General features: G+C 33.1%; 1 protein-coding gene across 1 annotated transcript in view; it reads right to left on the minus strand.

Annotated features, from left to right (window-relative positions):
* Positions 1–6,139: 6,139 nt before the first annotated feature.
* The window catches only part of LOC143069082 (transcriptional adapter 2-beta-like), a 32,618-nt gene continuing 11,109 nt past the window's right edge, over positions 6,140–27,648 (minus strand). Inside the window, exons 10-16 of the mRNA XM_076243532.1 lie at positions 18,646–18,725; positions 16,980–17,051; positions 14,799–14,863; positions 13,730–13,794; positions 12,989–13,106; positions 10,113–10,175; positions 6,140–9,346 (exon numbers count right to left, since the gene is read on the minus strand). Coding sequence (XP_076099647.1) covers positions 9,224–9,346; positions 10,113–10,175; positions 12,989–13,106; positions 13,730–13,794; positions 14,799–14,863; positions 16,980–17,051; positions 18,646–18,725 — 586 coding nt within the window. The 3' untranslated portion in view covers positions 6,140–9,223. The remainder of the gene's footprint in view (positions 9,347–10,112; positions 10,176–12,988; positions 13,107–13,729; positions 13,795–14,798; positions 14,864–16,979; positions 17,052–18,645; positions 18,726–27,648) is intronic.

The following is a 27,648-nucleotide window of genomic DNA, read 5'->3' on the forward strand; positions in this document are numbered from 1 at the left end:
TTTCAGCTTTAGAAAGAAAATATTTTATTACAAATTTAAAAATTTTATTAGAAGCCTGCGGATACCAAGCAGAGCTATATAATGGTCATTCCTTTCGTATAGGTGCAGCAACTAGTGCTGGAAAAGCTAATGTTGAAGATCACTTAATTAAAACATTGGGTAGATGGAGTTCTGATAGTTATTGTCGCTATATAATAACAGATAAAACTTCTATTAAGAATGCACAACAACAAATTTGTAACAGTTAAAAATTTTCTAACAGTAATTATGTATATCTTCATATACTTGCATGTATATATATATGTATGTAAATCTATGTAGCATTAAGAATAACTCTTACTTATTTTATTTCATGCACTAGTCAGTTGTGTGTATGTAATATCATTAAACTATGTACAGCTTAAATTGTGTTTCATAGAATTCCACAGTGTGTAGTTGAAGGTTAATTCATTTCATTACCCTTTTTTCCCCATTTATTATCTTGGGGGTCACTCAGCTGCTTCACACCTGACTTTTTGGACCCTTTCGAAATTGACCACTGGTCTAATTTCTCATTTCCCCCAAGTCATTAAATGTAATACATCTACATTTATTTCTCTCTCCACCGTCAATCTAACCCCCTTTATCGTAGCCACCTGCTATGAGATGGAGCAACGCTTCATACCCTTATAGGAACTCATCTGGTTCCGGTTGGTTGACGGAGTGTCCATGTCCATGGGGCTTGGTCCATCTATACCAAGTGTCGTCGACAGGGCCTGGAGCTAAATTTCCCTTTGCTGAGTACTTGACTCCCAAGGGCCAAATTATTTATATGTTTTATTAATAAAAAATAGAAATTAAATAATCTTGTTGTCAGCAGCAAACTCATTGATATAATGTTCGGTTTACTAGATTCTCTGTTTCAATCTTAAAGGGATGTCTATGTCTGAAGGTCATGTTAAATGTCAGTTTGTCAACACTTCAGGAGTATGTTAAGAAATAAGTTACAAATACAGGGTATAAAGAACACCAGAGAACACCTAAACAAGAGAGCTACAAATACAGGGTATAAAAGAATACTAGAGGACACCTAAACAAGAGAGCTACAAATACAGGGTATAAAAGAATCACCAAGAACACCTCTTAAAAAGAGGAGTTCTTAAAAGGTCACAGTTTACTGAATCATGAGAAACACCTAAACAAGAGGCAACTAGCTAAACAAGATACATGAATCATAGCAATAAACCACAGAAATAGATTACAGACTTAACAATGAATAAGTCATCACTTGCTGCATCCGTCGTTGTTGTCAATGTCATGGTTATTTCTGTTTCAATTGGGATTTCAGTCGTTTCTGTTATATCCCTAAGTCCTTGGAGTCATAGAATAAATAGAAGCTTATATTATGTAAATATAAGCGCTGTTTATTTAATGACACATCATAGTCTGCATGGGTGTACAACAGGTGGTACTGATAATCCTCTGACTACATGATCACTCCTTATTTGGTTATGAGGCAAGGAGTGATACATTACATTCTCAAATTTCCCAAGGATGCTAGGTAGTTGGTCATTTTGAGTTTTGCTGCTGACAGGGAAAGTCAAACATTAGTTGTCATAAAGTTACAAAATACCCACCCACCTCCCTTTAATCAACTTCAACTACTCACTGTACATGGGAGCGGTCTCAGCAAACCAGTGGTTTTCTTCAATTTCAATCTCCCTTTCGAAATTGACCACTGGTCTAATTTCTCATTTCCCCCAAGTCATTAAATGTAATACATCTACATTTATTTCTCTCTCCACCGTCAATCTAACCCCCTTTATCGTAGCCACCTGCTATGAGATGGAGCAACGCTTCATACCCTTATAGGAACTCATCTGGTTCCGGTTGGTTGACGGAGTGTCCATGTCCATGGGGCTTGGTCCATCTATACCAAGTGTCGTCGACAGGACCTGGAGCTAAATTTCCCTTTGCTGAGTACTTGACTCCCAAGGGCCAAATTATTTATATGTTTTATTAATAAAAAATAGAAATTAAATAATCTTGTTGTCAGCAGCAAACTCATTGATATAATGTTCGGTTTACTAGATTCTCTGTTTCAATCTTAAAGGGATGTCTATGTCTGAAGGTCATGTTAAATGTCAGTTTGTCAACACTTCAGGAGTATGTTAAGAAATAAGTTACAAATACAGGGTATAAAGAACACCAGAGAACACCTAAACAAGAGAGCTACAAATACAGGGTATAAAAGAATACTAGAGGACACCTAAACAAGAGAGCTACAAATACAGGGTATAAAAGAATCACCAAGAACACCTCTTAAAAAGAGGAGTTCTTAAAAGGTCACAGTTTACTGAATCATGAGAAACACCTAAACAAGAGGCAACTAGCTAAACAAGATACATGAATCATAGCAATAAACCACAGAAATAGATTACAGACTTAACAATGAATAAGTCATCACTTGCTGCATCCGTCGTTGTTGTCAATGTCATGGTTATTTCTGTTTCAATTGGGATTTCAGTCGTTTCTGTTATATCCCTAAGTCCTTGGAGTCATAGAATAAATAGAAGCTTATATTATGTAAATATAAGCGCTGTTTATTTAATGACACATCATAGTCTGCATGGGTGTACAACAGGTGGTACTGATAATCCTCTGACTACATGATCACTCCTTATTTGGTTATGAGGCAAGGAGTGATACATTACATTCTCAAATTTCCCAAGGATGCTAGGTAGTTGGTCATTTTGAGTTTTGCTGCTGACAGGGAAAGTCAAACATTAGTTGTCATAAAGTTACAAAATACCCACCCACCTCCCTTTAATCAACTTCAACTACTCACTGTACATGGGAGCGGTCTCAGCAAACCAGTGGTTTTCTTCAATTTCAATCTCCCTTTCGAAATTGACCACTGGTCTAATTTCTCATTTCCCCCAAGTCATTAAATGTAATACATCTACATTTATTTCTCTCTCCACCGTCAATCTAACCCCCTTTATCGTAGCCACCTGCTATGAGATGGAGCAACGCTTCATACCCTTATAGGAACTCATCTGGTTCCGGTTGGTTGACGGAGTGTCCATGTCCATGGGGCTTGGTCCATCTATACCAAGTGTCGTCGACAGGGCCTGGAGCTAAATTCCCCTTTGCTGAGTACTTGACTCCCAAGGGCCAAATTATTTATATGTTTTATTAATAAAAAATAGAAATTAAATAATCTTGTTGTCAGCAGCAAACTCATTGATATAATGTTCGGTTTACTAGATTCTCTGTTTCAATCTTAAAGGGATGTCTATGTCTGAAGGTCATGTTAAATGTCAGTTTGTCAACACTTCAGGAGTATGTTAAGAAATAAGTTACAAATACAGGGTATAAAGAACACCAGAGAACACCTAAACAAGAGAGCTACAAATACAGGGTATAAAAGAATACTAGAGGACACCTAAACAAGAGAGCTACAAATACAGGGTATAAAAGAATCACCAAGAACACCTCTTAAAAAGAGGAGTTCTTAAAAGGTCACAGTTTACTGAATCATGAGAAACACCTAAACAAGAGGCAACTAGCTAAACAAGATACATGAATCATAGCAATAAACCACAGAAATAGATTACAGACTTAACAATGAATAAGTCATCACTTGCTGCATCCGTCGTTGTTGTCAATGTCATGGTTATTTCTGTTTCAATTGGGATTTCAGTCGTTTCTGTTATATCCCTAAGTCCTTGGAGTCATAGAATAAATCAATTTTTGATGAAATCAAACAAAGTTTAATTTTGGACCCCGATTTGGACCAACTTGAAAACTGGGCCAATAATCAAAAATCTAAGTACATTTTTAGATTCAACATATCAAACAACCCCAAGGATTCAATTTTTATTAAAATCAAACTAAGTTTAATTTTGGAACCTTTGGACGTTAATGTAGACCAATTTGAAAACCGGACCAAAAATTAAGAATCTACATACACAGTTAGATTCGGCATATCAAAGAACCCCAATTATTCAATTTTTGATGAAATCAAACAAAGTTTAATTTTGGACCCTTTGGGCCCCTTATTCATAAACTGTATATAGGGACCAAAACTCCCAAAATCAATCCCAACCTTCCTTTTATGGTCATTAACCTTGTGTTTAAATTTCATAGATTTCTATTTACTTATACTAAAGTTATAGTGCGAAAACCAAGAAAATGCTTATTTGGGCCCTTTTTGGCCCCTAATTCCTAAACTGTTGGGATCAAAACTTCCAAAATCAATCCCAACCTTCCTTTTATGGTCATAAACCTTGTCTTAAAATTTCATAGATTTCTATTTACTTATACTAAAGTTATAGTGCGAAAACCAAATGTCTTCGGACGACGACGACGACGACGACGCAGACGACGACACCAAAGTGATACCAATATACGACCAAAAAATTTTCAATTTTTGCGGTCGTATAAAAACTTAACTATAACCACTGAACCATGAAAATAGGGTCAAGTTCAGATGACACCTGCCAGTTGGACATGTACACCTTAAGATCCTTCCATACACCAAATATACTATTATTGCTTATGGTATCTGAGATACGGACTTGACCACCAAAACTTAACCTTGTTCACTGATCCATGAAATGAGGTCGAGGGCAAGTGAAAACTGTCTGACGGGCAAGAGGACCTTGCAAGGTACGCACATACCAAATATAGTTATTCTATTTCTTATAATAAGAGAGAATTTAACATTACAAAATATCTTCACTTTTTGTCAAGTAGTCACTGAACCATGAAAATGAGGTCAAGTATATTGGACATGGGACCGATGGAAACTTCGTAACATGATGCATCTATACATAAAGTTTAAAGCATTCAGGTCTTTCACCTTCTAAAACATAAAGCTTCCAAGAAGTTAGCTAAATCCGCCACGGGATCACTATTCCTATGTCGAGCTTTCTGAGACTGAAGTCGCAGGCTCGACAAAAACTACCATGACCAAAAACTTTAACCTGAAGCGGGACGAACGAACAAACAGACAAACGACAAACGGACCTACAAACCAGAAAACTTAATGCTCCTCTACTATTGTAGTAACAGTGGTGTTGAATCATCTTTTGGTATTTACAACAAACTTACCAAAGTCTGGAAGTGCTGTTGGAACATCCAAGTACATCAAATTGGTTGTAATTTTGTTGATTTTAGTTTAAATAAGAACAGTCCTGATTTTTTATATTGTTCATACACCTCTGTCTCATGTTAAGGTAGGGTTGAGCACATATTTTATCCAGTCACATTGCGTATGTGCTAGGTATGTTATTCAGTAGGTTTTTTGTTGTTATTGATTTACACATGGATGCCAAAATCTATGTCCTATGTCATTTGGTCTCCTTTTGATATTTTTTTCTTATTGGTAATCATACCACATTGGCATAAAATATAGAAATGCATTCCCCTATATTTGTTTCATTTACAATGTGTTTGCTTTAAGTCTGGTCCAGTGATCAAGAAACTGATAAATTTAATTTTTATTGACAAGTAGCCAAAAAACAATAAAATTAGGGTTAAAAAATGTCTGGTGGCTAGGAAAACTATAAATTTTGTTGAAATAATGATCAGATGCAGGGAAAATGATTGTTGTCATGGCACTTTCAAGCTAAAAAAAAAAGGGGGGGGGGTTTCAAATGGTATTTATATTTAATTACTTTCTTTTACTAACCAACTTAACATCATTCATGACAAATGATATTTAATTTAACCTTATAAATTTTACATAATACCTCAATATATCAAATAGCCAAATCAGGCTGCTTTTGAAATTTTATCTACTTTTAGATGCCTAAATTTTTCCATAAAGCAGGAGGTTTGACATGCCATTAAACCAGAATAACCGACTATCTGTTCTTAAAATGTCCTGTACAAAGTCAGGAATATGGCAATTGTTTCTATGCATGTTGGCATTTGTTTTTGTTGCACTCCAGTGTTCTCATTTCTTTATTTTCCTGTTATAGTTGATGTGTTTTCCTCGGTTTTGGTTTGTTACAAGGATTTGTTTTTCTCTATCGATTTATGACTTTTGAACACTGGTATACTTTTGTTGCCTTTATTTATTATAATGCTTCTTAAACACTATGTTAAATTTCAATAGGTGCTCTCCCCTAAATGTAAAGAAAAAAAATACTAGCAGTTTTATGTTTTTATTTTCCTTTTATTCATATCTCACATAAAAAGAACAATATCACACGACACACAAATAGACTACATCTAGACACATCTGTACACATTCAAGACATTGTAAGTACAAACACATTTGAACAATAATTTAGTCCTTCCATAAATGCAGTTTCAAAGAAACTATCTATCACTTTTATATAAAGTATATTATAACATATATCTCACTTTCATTACAAGGTCATAAAACAGTTTCAACACACATTATGTTACTTTCAATAAAAAAAAATCACCTATACAGAGAAACTACACATCACTTTCATTACAAATCCCCCATGTCTGCAACACTTTCATTACTATGATCACAATACAGATACCAATGTACTGTGTATGTCACTTTCTTACAAGATCACAAAAATAGACTAAAATACACCAATACGTTATAAAGGTTGTGATTTTTTAAATGCATAGTTACTATTGCACCTTCAAAATGTATTATGATTTCTCAAATTAAGGTAGATCAGGAGTCAGAATTAAAATTGATAGAATTTTTTAAATGAATTGCCAAAATGTAGAATGTATCATTTTTTCTCTTAAAAATAAAATATCAAGTAAAAAACTATGAACTTGGTTTTGCAAAATTGCGATTTTCTGTATAAAAATTGAACCTTATTCATATAAAAGTATTTCAAATGAATTAATCTTTCAAAATTTGAAATTTTTAGGAGAAAAAAAAATAATTTAAAAGATCTTGACCTATTATGTTCTGCTAGCTTACAATCCAAGATGGCTGAAGACACCTTATCTTCAAGCAGGAATTTTATTTAATGAAGGAGTCAGTGTTCTCCCTTGGGATTATAAGCATTATGATACAATGATGCTATATTGCATAAATCTGACGTATTTGAAATGATTTTCTGATTGTGTTATGGATGTGACGCTATATTTTCTAGAAAAAAAAATGTTTTTTTGCAAAATTCCTTGTTTAATAATATGTTGTATGATATGGTTGAGTGAACACTGATTAAGTCATGTATATATATAGATATATCTTCATGAAAATAAAATTACAGGGTACAAAATGAACAGCTGCCTTTCTACCTTCACATCAATAAAATGCAAATGATTGCCACCAGTCAAATGTAGAAGAAAATAATAATATTACAACAAGTTTGGTATTGAATTTCATTTCGATTACAGCTAATTTCCCAATGCATGTTGAGCAAGATTTTGGTTAGCTTGCTTGCTTAGTTTGTATATTGAACAATTATATTGGGATAGCGTACAATTAAATTTAAATATAATATATATACAGGTTTAACTATGCATATATACATGTATATTGTTTGAAGATATCAATCTTAATTACAAAGCTTGAATAAACATTTATACAAACAAAGCGAGCAAGCCAACCGAAGTTTTACTCTACAAGCATTAGGAAATTAGCTGTAATGTTGCTATAAAATAAAATCATCTGAAACCCATTAAAAACACAATACACTACAGATGGTATCACACATTCAAACACTTTTAAAATGAAATAAGGTGGGTCTTTGAACAGATAAGTAATGTGTCTGACAAGCTTTGAAAATATATTTAGTCTTCAAAACAGAAAGATGCTTCATTTCTTGAAATATTGACATAATATCTGTAAGAAGATAGTTAAATATATAAAAAAGTTAAAAACCAATTTTGATTATTCTTTCATGTTTTTGCAAATGCACAACTACTCATTTTCTCAGAAGAAATTCACAACATAGGCTGTACAAGGTAAAAATCTCTTTTTCTTATTATCACCAACATAAAAAAAAAACTAAATTAAAACAATATCATAAAATAAATAAATATATAACTAATTACATAAATAATATCTAATAAATTATCTCTTATGAACAGTCAGATATTAACAAAAAACAGTATTAATGTTGATTAAATCAAATACAGCACTTAACGGAGATATTTCAAAAGTTACTAGGGACTAGAATACAATCAAAAACACATAAATATACACAAAATAATCATCTCTATAAGTGTATACACCCCTGGTTTCGTATTAAATTTATCAAATTGTAAGACTTTATGCAAGATTCATCAATTGCAAATTCTAAATTTATATTCATAGATAAAAAATGACAAATTATTTATGATTTTAATAATTTTTTTCTCATTTTCAGACTGCATCTCAGTGCTTGCAAATAAAAACCCATATTATATAATTTCCTTTAACATAAAATCCAACAGACCCCCCTCCATATACATGTTTCTGAACACCCCTTAAAACATAATAAAATACTGTACTAAACTTTAAAAAACAAAACACAAACAAATGAAAAATATTGAGTACCATCCTGAAAGAGCACAAATTAAAAGAGCTAGATTATAAAATTGACCTGGTAACTTTTGTTGTGAAAATGAATACAATGAGATTGTTTGGCACTGCTCAACAATCTTCCAAACCTATATATCATGGCAGTGCTCCCTGGAAGGAGATTCATATACAGATACATATCAGAAGATTGTCTCTATAAGGGACAACATCAAAAGATCAATGTAAGATAAAAAACTTAATTCAAATAGTTTGGGGGTGGGGGTGGTTATCCGACATTGATTTTTACATATATCCATATGGGTCAATCAATTTTTCCCAAATTAAGTTAAGAGGGGGGTGGGGTCAGTGAAAAAACTATGTGAATTAAGTTTTTTATCCTTCATTGAACTTTTCGTCCCTAAATACTTAAAGAAAAAACAAATAAAAAAGAAATTGATTTGATGACCCCATGACCCCTCCCATTGAACACTTTTAGCGGTAAATAACTGTTGCGCTTTCTGCACATCTAATGCAGATAATGCACATCTATCTGTCTATTTGAAAATGGTTTATGTTTACTCTTCTCTTCAACCCACCTATCACTTCTGTCAGAACTGTATGGACGGCAATATCTGACATTTCAGCATTGTCGCAAGTCGAACTAGTAAACGACACTAAATGGCCCCTAGAAGTACAACTCTAGCCTATCTTCAGTCTTATATTGCTTTGCACAATATACATGAAAGTAGCATCAATTTCTTTGGTGAAATCTACTCTCTTTATCTTTCAAGTAACACCAATCCACCCGTTGTCCGTCAGGAAACTGATAATCTGTCTCCGATGTGTCTTGTCCAATCCACTTGGATAGCGGATTTTTATAGGAACTCCTTGCCTTCTCTGTAAATAATCCTGAAAAATAATTTGATTGCAATCCTGACGTTATTTGCATATCAACTTAAATGATGCTGCAGTATTTTACTGCATCAAAATAAAACAGTTTCAATCTACTAAGTACACCAATCAGAACCCTTAAAGTCTAAAACAAGAATGTGTCCCAAGTACATGGAAGCCCTACTCGCACTATCATTTTCTATGTTCAGTGGACCGTGAAATTGGGGTCAAAACTTTAATTTGGAATTAAAATTAGAAAGATCATATCATAGGGAACATATGTACTAAGTTTCAAGTTGATTAGACTTCGACTTCTTCAAAAACTACCTTGACCAAAAACCTGAAGCGAACGGATGCACAGACGGACGGACGAACGGACGCACAGACCAGAAAACATAATGCCCCTCTACTATCGAAGGCGGGGCATAAAAAAGACTAAATCAACCCTGTCCAAAGTCATGACTACGTGGGTTGCTGTCTTTTGTCATAAATTTGAGTTTTTTTTTTAAATGTTTCTTATTGTTCCAGAGTTATTAGTTAATTTTTTTGACTGCCTAGACTTTTGACAGTATATTATCCTTATTATTATCCTTGTTTTTCTTGTAAAATGGGTTGATTTATGAACTATGACAGTTGTTTTGCCTTCGTTGATGAGTTTCAGCTTTTGATTTTGTCGTTTGATAGCGATTTTCACATTTATCATTTTCATTGGTATTTTTGATATTTTATTTCCCCAGTAATTGGTATTATTCATACCAATTTTAACATTTGTATAACAATTTACCTTTATTATGCATGTCTTGATAGTTTGATAGTTGGCATATGTCATTCCAATTGAGCTGCAAAGCTATAAATGAAAAATAAACAAAATTTTTATACTATACTACATTATTGTATGTTTCATAAGAATCCATACTTTTGATTGGCTGACAACAAACATGAAGCATTCCCAATTATATTTTATTCCTCCTTAACCCTTTCGCCAATGTGTCCCGGTTTACCGGGATTCACGCTTCAGTCAGCTGACGATGAGTCCTGTTTTACCGGGATCGGAATACCTCTTTTATATTTCCTGCACAAAACGGTGCAAACATGATTTATCTTTCTTTGTTGAATACCCGGATGAAAGTGTAAACATGGTGCTTTCGGTGAAAGGGTTAAAATGCAACATTCATAAGAGCATTTTCACCCCATGATTATGTTACAACAATGCAGCTGAATAAGAAAATTTGATATAACACGTGAATTTGATGGTGGAATATGTCTCTCTCTCATGATTTTAAGACTATATGCAGACAATCTTTAAATCATTCTTTTCGAACAACCTTCAAAAAAGACGTGTTCTTGATGTGTGACGTCATCTGGCATAGTCGCCTTTTTTCATTACAACACAATAGGAATGTCAGGGGAAAGCAGAAAAATTTAATGTTGTTATCAAATGACTGAGATCAAAGGGACCACAAGTTGTTTAAAAAAAATATTAACAGTTCAGGAAAAAGATAAACTAGAGGCTCTCGAGAGCCTGTGTCGCTCACCTTGGTCTATGTGCATATTAACAATAAACACAGATAAATTCATGACAAAATTGAGTTTTGGTGATGGTGATGTGTTTGTAGATCTTTCTTTACTGAATATTCTTGTTGCTACAATTATCTCTATCTATAATGAACTTGGCCCAGTAATTACAGTGGAAAATATTTCCTAAAAATTTGCAAAAATTAACAAAAATTTATGAAAATTGTTAACAATTGACTATAAAGAATAATAACTCCTTAAGGGGTCAATTGACAATTTTGGTCTTGTTGACTTATTTGTAGATCTTATTTTGCTGAACATTATTGCTGTTTACAGTTTATCTCTATCTATAATAATATTCAAGATAATAACCAAAATCTGCAAAATTTCCTTAAAATTACTAATTCGGGGGCAGCAACCTAACAACAGGTTGTCCAATTTGTCTGAAAATTTCAGGGCAGATAGATCTTAATGTGATAATTAATTTTATCCCATGTCAGATTTGCTCTAAATGCTTTGGTTTTTGAGTTATAAGCCAAAAACTGCATTTTACCACTATGTTCTATTTTTAGCCATGGCAGCCATCTTGGTTGGTTGGCGGGGTCACGCCACACATTTTTTTAACAATATACCCCAATGATGATTGTGGCCAAGTTTGGTTCAATTTGGCCCAGTAGTTTCAGAGAAGATTTTTGTGAAAGATAACAAAAATTTACGAAAAATTGGTCAAAATTGACTATAAAGGGCAATAACTCCTTAAGGGGTCAACTGACCATTTTAGTCATATTAACTTATTTGTAGATCTTACTTTGCTGAACATTATTGCTGATTACATTTTATCTCTTTCTATAATAATATTCAAGATAATAACCAAAATCTGCAAAATTTCCTTCAAATTACTTATTTCAGGGCAGCAACCCTGAAAATTTCAGGGCAGATAGATTTTCACTTGATGAACAATTTTACTCCATGTCAGATTTGCTCTAAATGCTTTGGTTTCAGAGATATAAATCAAAATCTACATTTCACCCCATGTTCTATTTTTAGCCATGGCAGCCATCTTGGTTGGTTGGCCGGGTCACGCCACACATTTTTTAAACTAGATACCCCAAAGATGATTGTGGTCAAGTTTGGATTGATTTGGCCCAGTAGTTTCAGAGTAGAAGATTTTTGTAATAGATAACTTAGATTTACGAAAAATGGTTAAAAATTGACTATAAAGGGCAATAACTCCTAAAGGGGTCAACTGACCATTTCGGTCATGTTGACTTATTTGTAAATCTTACTTTTTTGAACATTATTGCTGTTCAAAGTTAATCTCTATCTGTAATAATATTCAAGATAATAACCAAAAACAGCAAAATTTCTTTAAAATTACCAATTCAGGGGCAGCAACCCAACAACCGGTTGTCCGATTCATCTGAAAATTTCAGGGCAGAGAGATCTTAACCTGATAATCAATTTTACCCCCGTCAGATTTGCTCTAAATGCTTTGGTTTTTGAGTTATAAGCCAAAAACTGCATTTTACCCCTATGTTCTATTTTTAGCCATGGCAGCCATCTTGGTTGGTTGGCGGGGTCAGGCCACACATTTTTTAAACTAGATACCCCAATGATGATTGTGGCCAAGTTTGGTTAAATTTGGCCCAGTAGTTTCAGAGAAGATTTTTGTAAAAGTTAACGACGACGGACGACGACGCTGGATGCCAAGTGATGGGCCAGGTGAGCTAAAAAGTAAGAATTAGAGAAATATAATAATGAGAATTGAATACTTCTCTTTTGTAATTTTATGGGAGTGTACCCATCCACTGATTTTAATGAAATAGTCAATATTACCAATGTTATTTCAACTGATCGGGCAGAGCTTACGTTTTAATTTGCATAAGGACAGTCTATTTGAAGATGTGTGTGATTAGGATGATTACCGTTATAATTATAACTGATTTCTAATCACCTATCAGTGTCTTCACAGGAATTTACAAAAGAATGACTGGACACTTCATTATATGGACTGGTTTATTATGAGCCAACCGATTAAACTCCGCCCAGTCAAGTGAAATAAATTGAATAATACCATATGTTTTGCAACAAGTCTCAATATACTAATTCCATCTCTTATGTTGCATAGATAGTCTATATGCTTACCCTTCTCTCTCGGTCTGACAACATGTCAAAACCGGGCATATTGCATGCCTCCTTAGGAATATTCTCATTATTTTCATCTTTTAATTCGTCTTCGTCTATAAGTATATCTAATTTTTCTCTGAAATGGCAAATTTTGTGTGTGATAAATTTGAATTTTGCTCAATGAAACAAAATTTATATGGAGTCCACATATGGACACAAATTGATAAAAGAACATAATAAAAACATTATCACATCTGTTATTCAAAACTATGATAAGTTTCGAATTTATATTAAAATCTTTAAATTGTAAACTAAAATTTTCTGAAACTCACAGCAACATTTTTTTAGACTTTATCTAGAACCAGTTGACAGGATTTAACTCATTGCCAGATTTTTTTTTGGTCTTTTGTCATTCTGACATCTGTAACCTTGTGAGCTTAAAAGCACAAGTCCGACTTAGCCTGTAGGTCTAGTGATAAGTAGGGTATAGTGATACCTTGTTATCAATTCTAATGTGACATGCTCCTTTCGCTTTGTAAACAATAGTGTGATAAAGTTCTCAATAAAGCTATATTTATCAAGATCCAATTTGTTGCTTTTATATTGCAGGGGGTAAAATAGAAATGCCATACACACTACAATCTTATCTTAGCTTCAGTATTTTAAATCACCTTATTTATTATCTAAATAATTCATAGAAGCCATAGATTTGTTACTAATTTTACATAAAATAAGATATCAAGTAAAACAGGAACTTACTCTGTAGCGACGGCGGCCTTTTTTGAAGCCATTGAACTTCTTTTTGATAAAGGAGTGATATTTCCCTGAAAAATAGATATAAAAGTGCTTTTCTAGATTACATGAATATGAAAATATATGCAAAATACAAATCTTAAATACACTGTACAAAAACTAACTGATATATTTGAATATATTCAATGGAAATTCAAGTATTGACAATGTGATTTTCAGCTGAAAGATCTACAAGGCTAGATCTGTATTGTACTGAAGTAGATTAAAGAAAGATATCAACACAAAACTATTCCCCTTGTCCTCTCATCTTTTCTCTCTATCAAATTATGAGTGCTAGGCATACAGTCATAAAACTTAATTCAGTATCAGATTATAAAATGTTTGCTTGAATCACTAAATCTAGATTTTAATTTGTTGAATACCTAGTTTGAGTACGATAATGATACTGATATTTTTTATGACCCCAAGTCCTATGCCAGTTGAAAATCTTTGACATTTTGTCATTGGATCATCCAACTTTTCAAAATAGTACAAAATGTGTGCTCCAAACATCAAATCAAGTATTTTAATAGGTTGATTTCTGAGTTTTGAGTAAAATAACTGTACTCCAAACGTTAATGACCCCATTGTCTGAAATGGGCAATAAATGAAATACTGTCTACAACATTTTAATGAGAAAGGATGATAAATAAATAGCATTGTGATAATCATGTTACATGTGTTGAAGTATGTGTGTGTGTGCATCTGATGAAATGGCAACAGTTTTTCTCTCTAACTTTTCAACGATGTAAATGATGAAAGAACTACTGTAAACCAACTTTTATTTGCAAGCAGTTACTTCTTTCAAGGATTTCTATTGGATAAAAAAAGATAACAACATCAAATTACTCTCTGTGAATGAAAAAATCACAAAACTGCAAAGTTCCATCAATACAATGATATGAACTTCACAGACAACGATATTCCCGAAAAAAAACAGTATTGGGTAAAAAGTTGGTTTACAATATAGAATGTCAACAATGTGTATTTAAAATGTTCAAAGGTCAAAGTGGCATGAAAGAAAAATGATGCTCACCATTTTCTTTTTATTCTCTTTCTTTTTATCTCGTTTGTACTTTTCATCTTCAAATACGTCAATATCTGAAGTAGTACAAAGAAGAAATTAAACCATGCACCTCTCCCTCACAAAGCTGTTGCCATGGTTTCAATCATCACATGCATTTTATTTTTGACAAGAAACGGTAACCTTGTTCAAATCCGGAAATTTAGTAAATAGAATATTACCAAACTTTGACCTTCGATTCCGATTCATTAAATTTGTTTAAAAGTGAATGTGCCTTAACCCAGTTTCATCATGCATTCTATTTTTGTCTTCCTCTACTGAAATGACACCCAAAACTGTTACAGTATAAAAACAAACTTGATATCTAATCTTCCTGTATTCAATAACCCATTGATTTCAAATGGGTCTAATTTGATAACGAAAAAGACCAAAGCTTGACTCATTGCTGCTTCAGTTAGAAGCATCAGTTTCAAAAACTTGGAATGTTTTGACGGGGTAAATAGATAAAGCATGAAATAATTTGAAACTCATGCAAACAAATATAACTTCAAAATCTCAAATAACCATAACAAACAATATAAAAACGAATGCCCCTTCCCCACTTGTAAATTTACAGCAAATTCAGCATTTTTTTCATTTATAAAGAGATATTACTCAACAACAGTGAAAGTGACGTCATCCAAATTCAAACTTGACCCATGTTAGAAGGAATTAGCATTGTGTAAGTTTCATTACATTTGGTTTAGGCAAAATAAAGTTGGCATGCAGAAACCGTGAATTTAGCAGCGTTTCCATTGATACAGTGCATGTGAAATAACTGAAGAAGTTAAAATAAAATCACCCAAGTTCAAACTTGATCCCTGTTAGATGGTGATAAGGAATGAAATTCTATCTAAGTCCCACAAGGGTGGAGAGGAGGTGACTGGATCATGATCCTTGGCTAGCTTATTTTCGAGAACAATAGAAGAGATGCCCCATAAATTTGAAATAAACTGTGTTTTGGGGTAAAAAGCATTGGGTATAGGTTGAACAACAGATGTTTGAGGCAAACTAATATTTCGGAAGAGGAATCAATTAATTAAGTACAGACAGACAAGGGTAATCTTAAAAAAAAAAATTAAAAACTTTCCTAGCCACCCCTTATTCTTCATAATTATGTTTGTTTTGTTTTACAGAACTTATCAAATCAAGTGAAAGTACATGTATTTTAAAAACCGTCAAAAGTTGGAGTAGTGTTAAATGAACAGTAGATTATTCATGCAAGCAAAACCAACTGCTTTATAAGAACTGTATAGAAACCAGAAATTTGAAGGATAATGTTCAAGACATATTCACTTAAAAAAAACTACATGCTCATCAGGGTTGGCAAAAACCAGGGTTTTATGAGTATTGCCCAGCCCAGTGGGAAATACTGGGAAAACCCGGGTTTTACTGGGTTTTACTGGGTAATACTGAGCAATACTGGGTAATATAAGATACTGGACTGAATTTTAAAAAGGATTCAGTAATCAAACACAAGTACAATACATTTAAGATATATATAAACCTATTTTAAATTATAAATAAGTTTACTTGTTTGAGTCTTTATTATTTTGTGTTGAAATAAGCTTAAAAATTCATATTGCCCAGTATTGCCCAGTATTACCTGTTTCTGGGAGTATTGCCCAGCCCCAGTAAAACCCGGGCAGGTAATACTTTGCCAACCCTGAATTGCTCATTAAATTAAAAGATTAAATTTTAACATGTTTAACATTGATTTCCCATTATAATTTTAACAATTATACTCATGAGACAAACTCAAAATATTACCAAAATCAATCAACCATGAAATGTAATGAACAAAGTACAATAATAACTTGTCAGAAATTGACCAAATCTATCAATTTGCATACATTCAAGCATGAAATGTATGAAAGTGAAAAGAAATGTTACTGTATACCACAAAAAAATGTATTTAAGTGTTGTGAAATATCATTTGTATACCATCTGGGTTTTTTTTTTAAGTGTACATATAAAGAAATTTTTGTTCAATATGTTTTATTTTGCTTTGCCTTAACAGTGATCCCTCCTAGGCTACACTTAAATAAAATACCATAAAATAATTCAAATATAAGGAAATAGCAAAATAAACATTTTCCTTCCTCAGTTAGATATGAAACATTCTTAATTTTAAGTGGCAACATATTTACATACCATCTAGTTTGGTAATACCATGTTTTCTGTATTTCAACAATTCTTGTATTCTTTCTTTCAGATCTTTCTCTTCTACAACAAAAATAGACCTTAACCTGAATATTTTAACAAAGTTCAATACTGAGTATCTGCTTTTGTTTAAATTTGTTTATCATGTTAAAATGTCCCTAATTCAAAATATTGCATGTTCTGGTTGTTGTTACCATAATCTCATACTCTTTTCCTGGAATGTGACATCACTGAATTAAGACTTATCACCAAATCTGTACTTCCATAAGTAACATGATGGGTGCCACATGTTGAGCAGGATCTGTTAACCCTTTAGGGGCACATGCAAACATCCATTATTTGTTGTGGTTCATGTTGTTTACTTTTTGCTCAGGCTGCTGTCCGTCTTTGTTTTTTGTTTTTTTACCATGACCTTGAAATCTTGTTTTTTTTATATAATGAGTTTGAGAATATTTTCGGTTCCTTCCATCTCTCTTTTTAAAAAAATTTGACAGAAGAAACAAGAATGTGTCCAAAGTACATGGATGCCCCACTCACACTATCCTTTATCCATGTTCCATGGACTGTAAAATTGGGTAATAATCTAATTTGGCATTAAAATTAGAAAGATTATACTATAGGGAACATATGTACTAAGTTTCAAGTTGATTGGACTTCAATTTCATCAAAAACTACATTGACCAAAACCTTTAACCTGAAACTCCCACTTTCATTTTCTATGTTTAGTGAACCGTGAAATTGGGGTCAAAAGTCTAATTTGGCTTTAAAATTAGAAAGATCATATCATAAGCAAATAGTGTACTAAGTTTCAAGTTGATTGGACTTCAGCTTCATCAAAATCTACCTTGACCAAAAACTTTAACCTGAAACTCCCACTTTCATTTTCTATGTTCAGTGTACCGTGAAATTGGGGTCAAAAGTCTAATTTGGCTTTAAAATTAGAAAGATCATATCATAAGCAACAAGTGTACTAAGTTTCAAGTTGATTGGACTTCAGCTTCATCAAAAACTACCTTGACAAAAAACTTTAACCTGAACGGACGCACAGACAAACGGACGAACAAATGCACGAACGGAGCCACAGACCAGAAAACATAATGCCCCTCTACTATCCTAGGTGATCTCGTAGGTGGGGCATAAAAAAATCATAAATTATAGACTGTTATGTACACTTGATAAGATGAATATAATTATCCTCTAGTCCCTTTAGCAAATGGGTATTTAAATCATGCTTATGGAATACCTCAGTTTCATGTTGCTTCTTGTGAGACAATATATACTCTATGGTCTTGTATAACTTTTTCTATGAAAGGTTGTTTTTCAAAAATCAACATAAACAAAACAAATGGATAAATGATAAGTTCTTATATACTTATACATGTACTGTTGATCATAAATGTTTCAAGGAAAAGATCTACATAATATTCTATAAAATGCTTAAATCTGCAACTTACAAGTTCGTTCTTTTTTTAACCCTGTGAAATCTCCAATTGAATATCAATTACTGATGTGCTCTCATTTTGGAGCAAATTTGAAAACTATTTGAGGCTGGTTAAACAAATTTTATTAACAAAAAATCCAATAGTTGCATAAATTGACATCGACCTCTATATTTTCTTTCCTATTATTTTATATGACGACAATAAATAAATCTTACTTTGTATATTTTCTAAAAAAGTCTCGTGTTCAGACAGGGTATGAAACTGTGCAAAAACCTTCATTTTATCTTGGAATTCCCTGTAAAATATTCAATATATAAATGCAGCTGTATTTTCACAAGATGAAAGGATACTCCGCTGTAAAAAAATTAGTTAACAAGACAAATAAAACACATTACATGGTAAATCATGTTCAAATGCACAAAAAGCTCCTAATTGTGGTTCCCCTGAAAAATGTGGCAAATATTGAATACATGACAATTATGTGTTAAAAATATATGTATTCCATAAATGAGGGTCTAGAAAGGGGGGGGGGGGGGAGGGGGTGGTCTGTTATTCTGTAAACATTTAATTTTCACCCCTTTTTTCTCTAATCTTCAAAAAATTAACCCCTTTTTTCTCTAATCTTCATTTTTTTTGCCCATCATTCTCTAATCTTCATTTTTTAAGGGGATTATTCTTTAATCATTTAACCCCAACCAAATCCTCATCAACAGAAAGTTGATGAGCTAAAAATTTTAAAATGGCATAGCATGTTGCAATAAAGACTGGTAAGTTGGTAATAAATTTAAGGAAGCTTTAATTTGTAGTTATTTAGAAAAATTTCATAGCAAACTTCATTAAAAATATCAAGGGATTTACGGACATACAGACAGTGAAAAAATAGTGTACCCATCACATTTGGAGTCTATAAAAAATCTTGTGCTCAAGTTGTTGCCAAATATTTTCACTGGCTGAGGCAATAAAATATGTGTGAGTTTATAATTTTCAAAGTTGGATAGCACCTGTGGAAAGTTTGCAATGGTAGATTGTAATATTTCAAATAGATTGTAAATGTGTAGATTGCATGGTTAACTCTTTTTTTTCCTACTTGAAAAAGAAAAAAAAACTTTATCAAGAAATAATCGTAACAGGATGCTGCTCCGAAGTCTCCCAAACAAAGCTCTCAAAATTAGTCATTCCTTCGGTCGCCTGACATTAAGCAAAGTCCGATACAAATTGGTCTGGTCTAGTAAAGTGATATGCACAAGTGACGTCTAGGTATTACACCTGTATGTCATTCAAATCTTCTTGAAATCATGTACAGTAATATTCATGATTTAGAGGTAGGGATCTAGACAGTTTACAAGTTCTTAAACAGACAGGAGGTAGGGGTAAGAGTGACCCTAGGGGACTAGCCTTTTATTTCATCTGATTTGTTTTATTATTCCATACAAGAATATCTGTTGTTTCAGTGTGGGGATTTCAACAGTTTTTAAGTTTTCGAAAAGAAGGGGGTGGATCTTGACTGTTTACAAGTTCTCAAAACAGGATGGGGTGATGTTACACCGAGGGACTCTCCTTTTATTTCATTTTATTCCTTTTATTGTCCAATACAAGAATATTTATGGTTAAGGGTTGGGGATCTCAAATGTTTACAAGTTCTCAAACATGAGGGGTTGGGGATGACACAGAGGGACACCCTCTATATTTCATTTGTTTTGTTTTGTTGGCCCATAAAAGAATATATTTGGTTTAGGGGTGGGGTCTCAACCGTTTACAAGTTTTCAACCAGATGCTGCGCAAAGCGCAGCTTTATACGACCGCAGAGGTTGAAACCTGAACAGTTGGGGCAAGTATGGACACAACATTCAAGCTGGATTCAGCTCTCAATTTGGATTGTGATTAAATAGTTGACACAGCATAGGTTTCTGACACAGAATGAATGTGGTCTAATGAACTTAAAATTTTTGTTTTGCCTTTGAGCAATTCACTATGCTGTTGAATATTAATCCTCTCAAAAAAATGTTTGAAAAAATTTTCTTTTTATTTATGAAATCTGAAATGCGAAAAATTGACCCCTCCCCCCCCCCCCCCAATTTTTTTTTCACATCCCCCTTTCCCTTACTCCAAAACTGATCTCAATTCAAATTTCTAATGGAGTTTGCAACAATAACTACTCATTTAAATACATCATAAAATTTTAAATGTAAAAAAAGTGCTTGTTATCACTGAATGGTAAAGATTGTTTTAATTTATCAGTCGGTAGTAAAAGTGAATATACATTGTATATTGTATAAAACAATGATTTAAGTTGATTCAACTACTATTCTGGACAAAGAAAGATAACTCCAATTGAAAATTTCTTGCTATTGCGCAATATTGTGCAATTAAATATTTCTTGCTATTGCGCAATACTGTGCAATTGAAAATACTTGCTATTGCACAATACTGTGCAATTGAAGATTTCTTGCTATTGCGCAATACTGTGCAATTGAAAATTTCTTGCTATTGCACAATACTGTGCAATTGAAGATTTCTTGCTATTGCTGAATACTGTGCAATTGAAAATTTCTTGCTATTGCACAATACTTAATATAATAATTTTGGATCCTGATTTGGATCAACTTGAAAACTCGGCCGATAATCAAAAATCTAAGTACATGTTTAGATTCTGCATATCAAAGAAGCCCAAGAATTCAATTTTTGTTAAAATCAAACTTAGTTTAATTTTGAACCCTTTGGCCTTTAATGTAGACCAATTTGAAAACGGGGCCAAAAATTTAAAATCTACATACTCAGTTAGATTTGGCATATCAAAGAACCCCATTTATTCAATTTTTGATGAAATCAAACAAAGTTTAATTTTGGACCCCGATTTGGACCAACTTGAAAACTGGGCCAATAATCAAAAATCTAAGTACATTTTTAGATTCAGCATATCAAAGAACCCCAAGGATTCAATTTTTGTAATAATTTTTTGTTAAAATTGAACTAAATTTAATTTTGGACCCTTTGGACCTTAATGAAGACCAATTTGAAACAAGAGGCTCTCAAGAGCCTGAATCGCTCACCTTCAATTTTTTTGTTTAAATCATTCATCAATGATTATTTTTGCTTTTCAGTGTGTGCTAAAATATGCCATTCAAACATTCTTTGTATCTGTCATATTTTCTTCACAGGCAAAAATAATGCATTTTACCCCTAGCAACATTGGCTATTTTTCTTGAAGTAAAAGGAAATGAAAGAACATTTAAAATTAATAATAATTAGAGTTATCTCTCTTTGCATATTTTAAGTCAGTGTGTAGAAACCAAAAAAATAACTAAATCTATATAAATTAAGTTAATTATCTCCCTTCAAATATTTCAGACCAAGAATATCTTCCTTTATGCACATTCTCTGGTCATGTACTGGATCTGTGTAAAGTTTAATTAATATTGGTACAGTCATTTAGGAGGAGTTGTGCTTATCTCCCTTGAAAAAAATCTTACCAGAAATATCTTCCTTCATGCACATCTACAGGTTGTGTACACAAGAGTGCACACTGAAATGTCTCGCCTTCTTTACTAATCATTGATATTATGTTGATACTCCTAAATATAAAGCTTTATTACGACTGTCACATAAACTTAACATGAACCATGAAAATGAGGTCAAGGTCAGTTGAACGATATGCCAGGCAGACATGTACAGCTAACAATGCTTCCATACAACAAATATAGTTGACCTATTGCTTATAGTTTAAGAAAATAGACCAAAACACAAAAACTTAACACTGAGCAATGAACCGTGAAAACCAGGTCAAGGTTAAATAAAACCTGCACGACTGACATATAGATCATAAAATATTTCCATACACCAAATATAGTTGACGTATGACATATAGTATTAGATAAAAAGACCAAAACTCAAAAACTTAACTTTGACCACTCAACCATGAAAATGAAGTCAAGGTCAGATGACATCAGCCCGCTAGACATGTTCACCTTACAATCATTCCATACAACAAATATAGTAAACTTATTGCATAAAGTATGAGAAAAACAGACCAAAACACAAAAACTTAACTATAACCACTGAACCATGAAAATGAGGTCAAGGTCAGATGACATCTGCCCGCTAGACATGTACACCTTACAATCATTCCATACAACAAATATAGTAAACCTATTGCATAAAGTATGAGAAAAACAGACCAAAACACAAAACTTAACTATAACCACTGAACCATGAAAATGAGGTCAAGGTCAGATGACACCTGCCAGTTGGACATGTACACCTTACAGTCCTTCCATACACCGAATATACTAGACCTATTGCTTATAGTATCTGAGATATGGACTTGACCACCAAAACTTAACCTTGTTCACTGATCCATGAAATGAGGTCGAGGTCAAGTGAAAACTGTCTGACGGGCATGAGGACCTTGCAAGGTACGCACATACTAAATATAGTTATCCTATTACTTACAGTAAGAGAGAATTTAACATTACAAAAAATCTGAACTTTTTTTTCAAGTGGTCACTGAACCATGAAAATGAGGTCAAGGACAATGGACAAGTGACTGACAGAAACTTCGTAACATGAGGCATCTATATACAAAATATGAAGCATCCAGGTCTTCTTCCTTCTAAAATATATAGCTTTTAAGAAGTGAGCTAACACCGCCGCCGCCGCCGGATCACTATCCCTATGTCGAGCTTTCTGCAACAAAAGTTGCAGGCTCGACAAAAAACTGTGTAAAGTTTCATCAATATTGATTAATCTGTTTAGGAGTAGTTGCGCTTACAGACTTGTTGCCATTTATAGCTATATTTAACTAAGTAAAATCAATTATCTCCCTTAAAATAATTCCGACCAGAAATATTTTCCTTCATGCACATCCTCAGGTTGTGTACACTGGCAGACCTATTTGGAAAATCACCGTGATTTTTGTAAAAAATTCGGTGTTTTTTGGCCAATCTCCGCGGAACGGATAATAAATAGAGGTTCATCGTAAATTTTCCGTTTTACAGAATATTTTGCTGTTCTCCGGAGATTTTCCGTGTCTCAGGGAATGTATCCGTTTGTCCGATAAAACGGGCGTGTATTGAGTCATTGATAGAACCAGTGATGCGTGAGCGACGGTTATTAAAAGGTCGGTTGTATAATCCGTTATGCGTGAGCGACGTTCAATCATTAATTGATCGTTGTATATCCGTTAAGTGTGAGGGACGGTTGTATTGAGGTGCAGATTGTGATATATGTAGAAGTTTACAGAACTATCATTAATCGATTGAGATATAAGGAATTTTCAAAAATTTATCACATAATGTTTCTGTAAATTTAGAGAGAAACAGATTATATATTTCTCGGGGTTAAAGGTTTACTTTTATGATGGAAAAATACATGTTTATGTCTGAGGCCGCAGATCATTTAAACTTCATTGGCAAATAGGAATTTTTAAAACGATCTTGATCACCTGCTAATCCATTAATCTTTCAGAATGAAATGCACATTTATACCTCTTGGGGTTGAAGGCATATATTAGCAAAATTAACAATATGCTACGATGAGATAATAACAAGTTGCGAATTTTAGTCCGAATGTGTATATATATGAGCATATGGACATACATTCATCTTTATAATTAATCAGTTCATCTGTCATTTGTTTTATTAAATTACTTTTCAATTGTGGTATAAATACAATTTTATCATTGTGTAAGACGATTTGAGAACAATGCTTTCATCGTAAATACTTCAGAAATTATAATTGATTCAAGAACCGTTTATTGGAACAAAAATAAAATGAATGGCCTGGAGGAAGTTCTAACCTCAGTTGATATCAGGGGTCAATTGGTATAGCAGTATGTAACGTAATACAACGATCGTCGATGCATAATATGCATATGTATGTATATAGTATGCATGCAACTGGATTTCGACAACTCGTGGGTTGTCTTTTAGACAAAGAAGTTCTATTTTAAAGATGTGAAAGTACGTCAATGCACGTCTTGTAAACTAATCTGTTACTTTTTGAAATATAAATAAGTTATATTTAAAAGATTGGATGGTTATTTCACACGTATAAAAGTTCTTCTGTCATCATTACTGTTTTTCAATTATTTTTTGAGAGTTCGATCTTAAAACTAAGTTCGTCCTGACATTTATGGAATATTTGCCACTGGAAGTTAAACAACCAACAATCAATCATCTTATTACAAAATTTAAAATATGCCTGAGCGATAATATTCTTTTAAATTTTAATGTGAAAGACAGTTTCTCCATTTATAAGAAGGCACTTCCAGGTCTAATGTTAAGTGTATCTACATTCCGGGATTGAGATCTATTTACTATACTAGCAAAAAAGAAAAGAAAAGAAAAGAAATGATGATACGTTTTTTTTAATAATTAAATAATTAACGTTAAAAATATATGTAATTAACTTGATCTAAAACTTGACCTCGCTCATAATAGAGAATGTTAAAAATCAATTGTGTCGACTGCACGGGATTTTCCAACGGCGGGAAATACCCTGTAACTATAGTATAAACACAGGTGATGTTACTGACCGATTGTGGAATGTCAATTCAGGGTTAAAGTGATGTGTAATGATTGACATTATTGTGCGCTTGAAAGTTGAGGCTCTAGTAGGTTCATTTCAATTGATAATCGAAAATCTAAAATCATTTTTTTTTCAAATCAACGATGAAGTTTTGGATATTATGGAAGGGATTTTTTTTAAGGACAACGGAGGTACCTTAAAAGTCTATAGGAAAATATACAAATAAAATAATATAAAACAATTTCGAAGGTCACAACTTGTATCTTATAAATCAATGATAAAGCAACTTCATCAGTATTAACAGTAAATAAGATTGCAATCAGATGACTTTTAATTTGGTTTGTGTTTCAGGAGTGGGAGTGTATAAGATTACCTTATATCACATTGTATTTACAAATGTTTGTTTATATTGCTTGACCCTTATGGGTGTAATTTTGCAATAAAGATTAAAAATATATACTTAGGATGTTCCATTCTCAGCATTGTTTCTGGTCTGTCTGTTCGTTTGTTCGTTCGTCCGTCTGTCCCGCTTCAGGTTGAAATTTTTGGTCGAGGTAGTGTTTGATGAAGTTGATATCCAATCAATTTTAAACTTAGTACACATATTCACAATGATATGATCTTTCTAAATTTAATGCCAAATTAGAATTACCTCATTTCCTCAGTCCACTCAGGGACTTTCTATACTAAGTAAAGAAAGTCCCTGGTCTGTTAAACATAGAAAATGATAGTGCGGATTGGGCATCCGTGTATACTAGTGACACATTCTTTTTTTTAATTTATTAAACTTGTTCTCAGTGGCAGATCCAGATTTTTTTATATATAAGGAGAGGGGAGACTAACTGATAATGTCATGAGAGGACCAGCTCCAGTCATTCTCAAGTGATTCCCTATATAATCAATATTTATTTTTCAACAAAAGGGGGCGGACACAGTGTCATTCCCCCGTTATAGCTGACTGAGAAACTCAAAGGGCTGTTTAGGCAGTCAATGTCGTCAAAAACTTCTATGTGTTGTATAGCCAGTCATTGAGTCAGTGTCGTTAAAAACTTCCATGTATATCAATCAATCAAATCAAGACTATTAAAAACTCCCATCAACGCCATTCCCCACAAAATCCGGCTCCGGTTCTATTAATTTCATTACTTCTTCAGCATACTAGTATCGGGAGCATGTGAGTATGGTAGCACTCCGTAGATAGGTCTGTAGTTTTGCATGTATGACACTAACAGTTGGCCTAACGTATTAGAAGGCCAGGGTTGGAAGGTTATTCAACATTCTGTGGCTCAATTGTAACTATATTTTCTGTGAAGTGCTACCTAAGCCGTGGCCTGGTGAACCCTACCCATTTTTTTTTTCAAAGGATTTTCCAATAGCACATCGAAACACGTCCAGCATTCTATATTTTTTTCACCAAAAAAATTGTACCTCAGCATAATACATGACATGAGGTACATTTGTTTGAGGAGGGGGTTTCAATTATTGTTCTTTAGTTTAATTTCCTGTTACTACCAATTTTCGGGATTTTTTTTTATCAGATTTGCCCTGTTGTCTTTTCTTTTAACTCCGTGTAAACCCTCACACGCGATGTTTACAGAATTATTTGTTTGAAAAATTAAATTTGTTGTATTACCTCTTTTATCAAAATAATATTTAGTTAGCTTTATTAGCGCCTTTTCAAAGTCCAAGCATTGAACATTGCAAACACATATAGATATTTTCAAATGAATTAGAAAATATCTTCCCAAATCGACAGAACGTACACAGAGATATTTGCCACTGGTCTTTACCCAGTTAACGATTCACTCTTAAATGCATTTCTAAAAAAACGATGGGAAACAGAACTAGAGGCTCTCAAGAGCCTGTGTCGCTCACCTGTTAATGTGTTTACTGATGTCGGCCATCTTCGTTGGTAGGCGGGGTCATTAGACACTTTTTTTTTTAAATAGATACCCTAGTACAATGTATTATGATTGTAGCGAAGTTTGGTTAAATTTGGACAAGTCGTTTTAGAAAAGATTTTTATACAAGTTACAAAAATGACGAAAAGTTGTTCAATATTGACTATAAAGGGCAATAACTCCTTAAGGGGTCCTCTAACAATTTTGATCATGCTGACTTATTTGTAGATCTTACTTTGCTGAACATTATTGCTGTTTACAGTTTATCTCTATCTATAATAGTATTCAAGATAATAACCAAAAACTGCAACATATCCTTAAAATCACAAATTTTAGGGCAGCAACCCAACAATCGGTTGTCCGATTCAACTCAAAATGTGTGAGGGGATATATCTTATTCTGATGGACATTTAAGTGTTGAAAGATTTGCCCTAAATGTCTTAGTTTCAAAGATATAAAGCAAAAACTGCATTTTACCACTATGTTCTAATTTTAGCCATGTCGGCCATTTTGTTTAGTAGGCTGGGTCATCGGACACATTTTTTAAACTATAAACCACAATGATAATTGTGGCCAAGTTTGGTTAAATTTGGCAAAGTAGTTTTGGAGAAGAAGATTTTTAGAAAAGTTACAAAAAATGACGAAAAGTTGTTAAAAATTTACTATAAAGGCCAATAACTCCTTAAGGGTCAACTGACAATTTTGGTCATGTTGACTTATTTGTAGGTCTTACCTTGCTGAACATTATTGCTGTTTACAGTTTATCTCTATCTATAATAATATTCAAGATAA

This window comes from Mytilus galloprovincialis, chromosome 3 (genome assembly GCF_965363235.1).
Source record: "Mytilus galloprovincialis chromosome 3, xbMytGall1.hap1.1, whole genome shotgun sequence".
Classification (NCBI taxonomy): domain Eukaryota; kingdom Metazoa; phylum Mollusca; class Bivalvia; order Mytilida; family Mytilidae; genus Mytilus; species Mytilus galloprovincialis.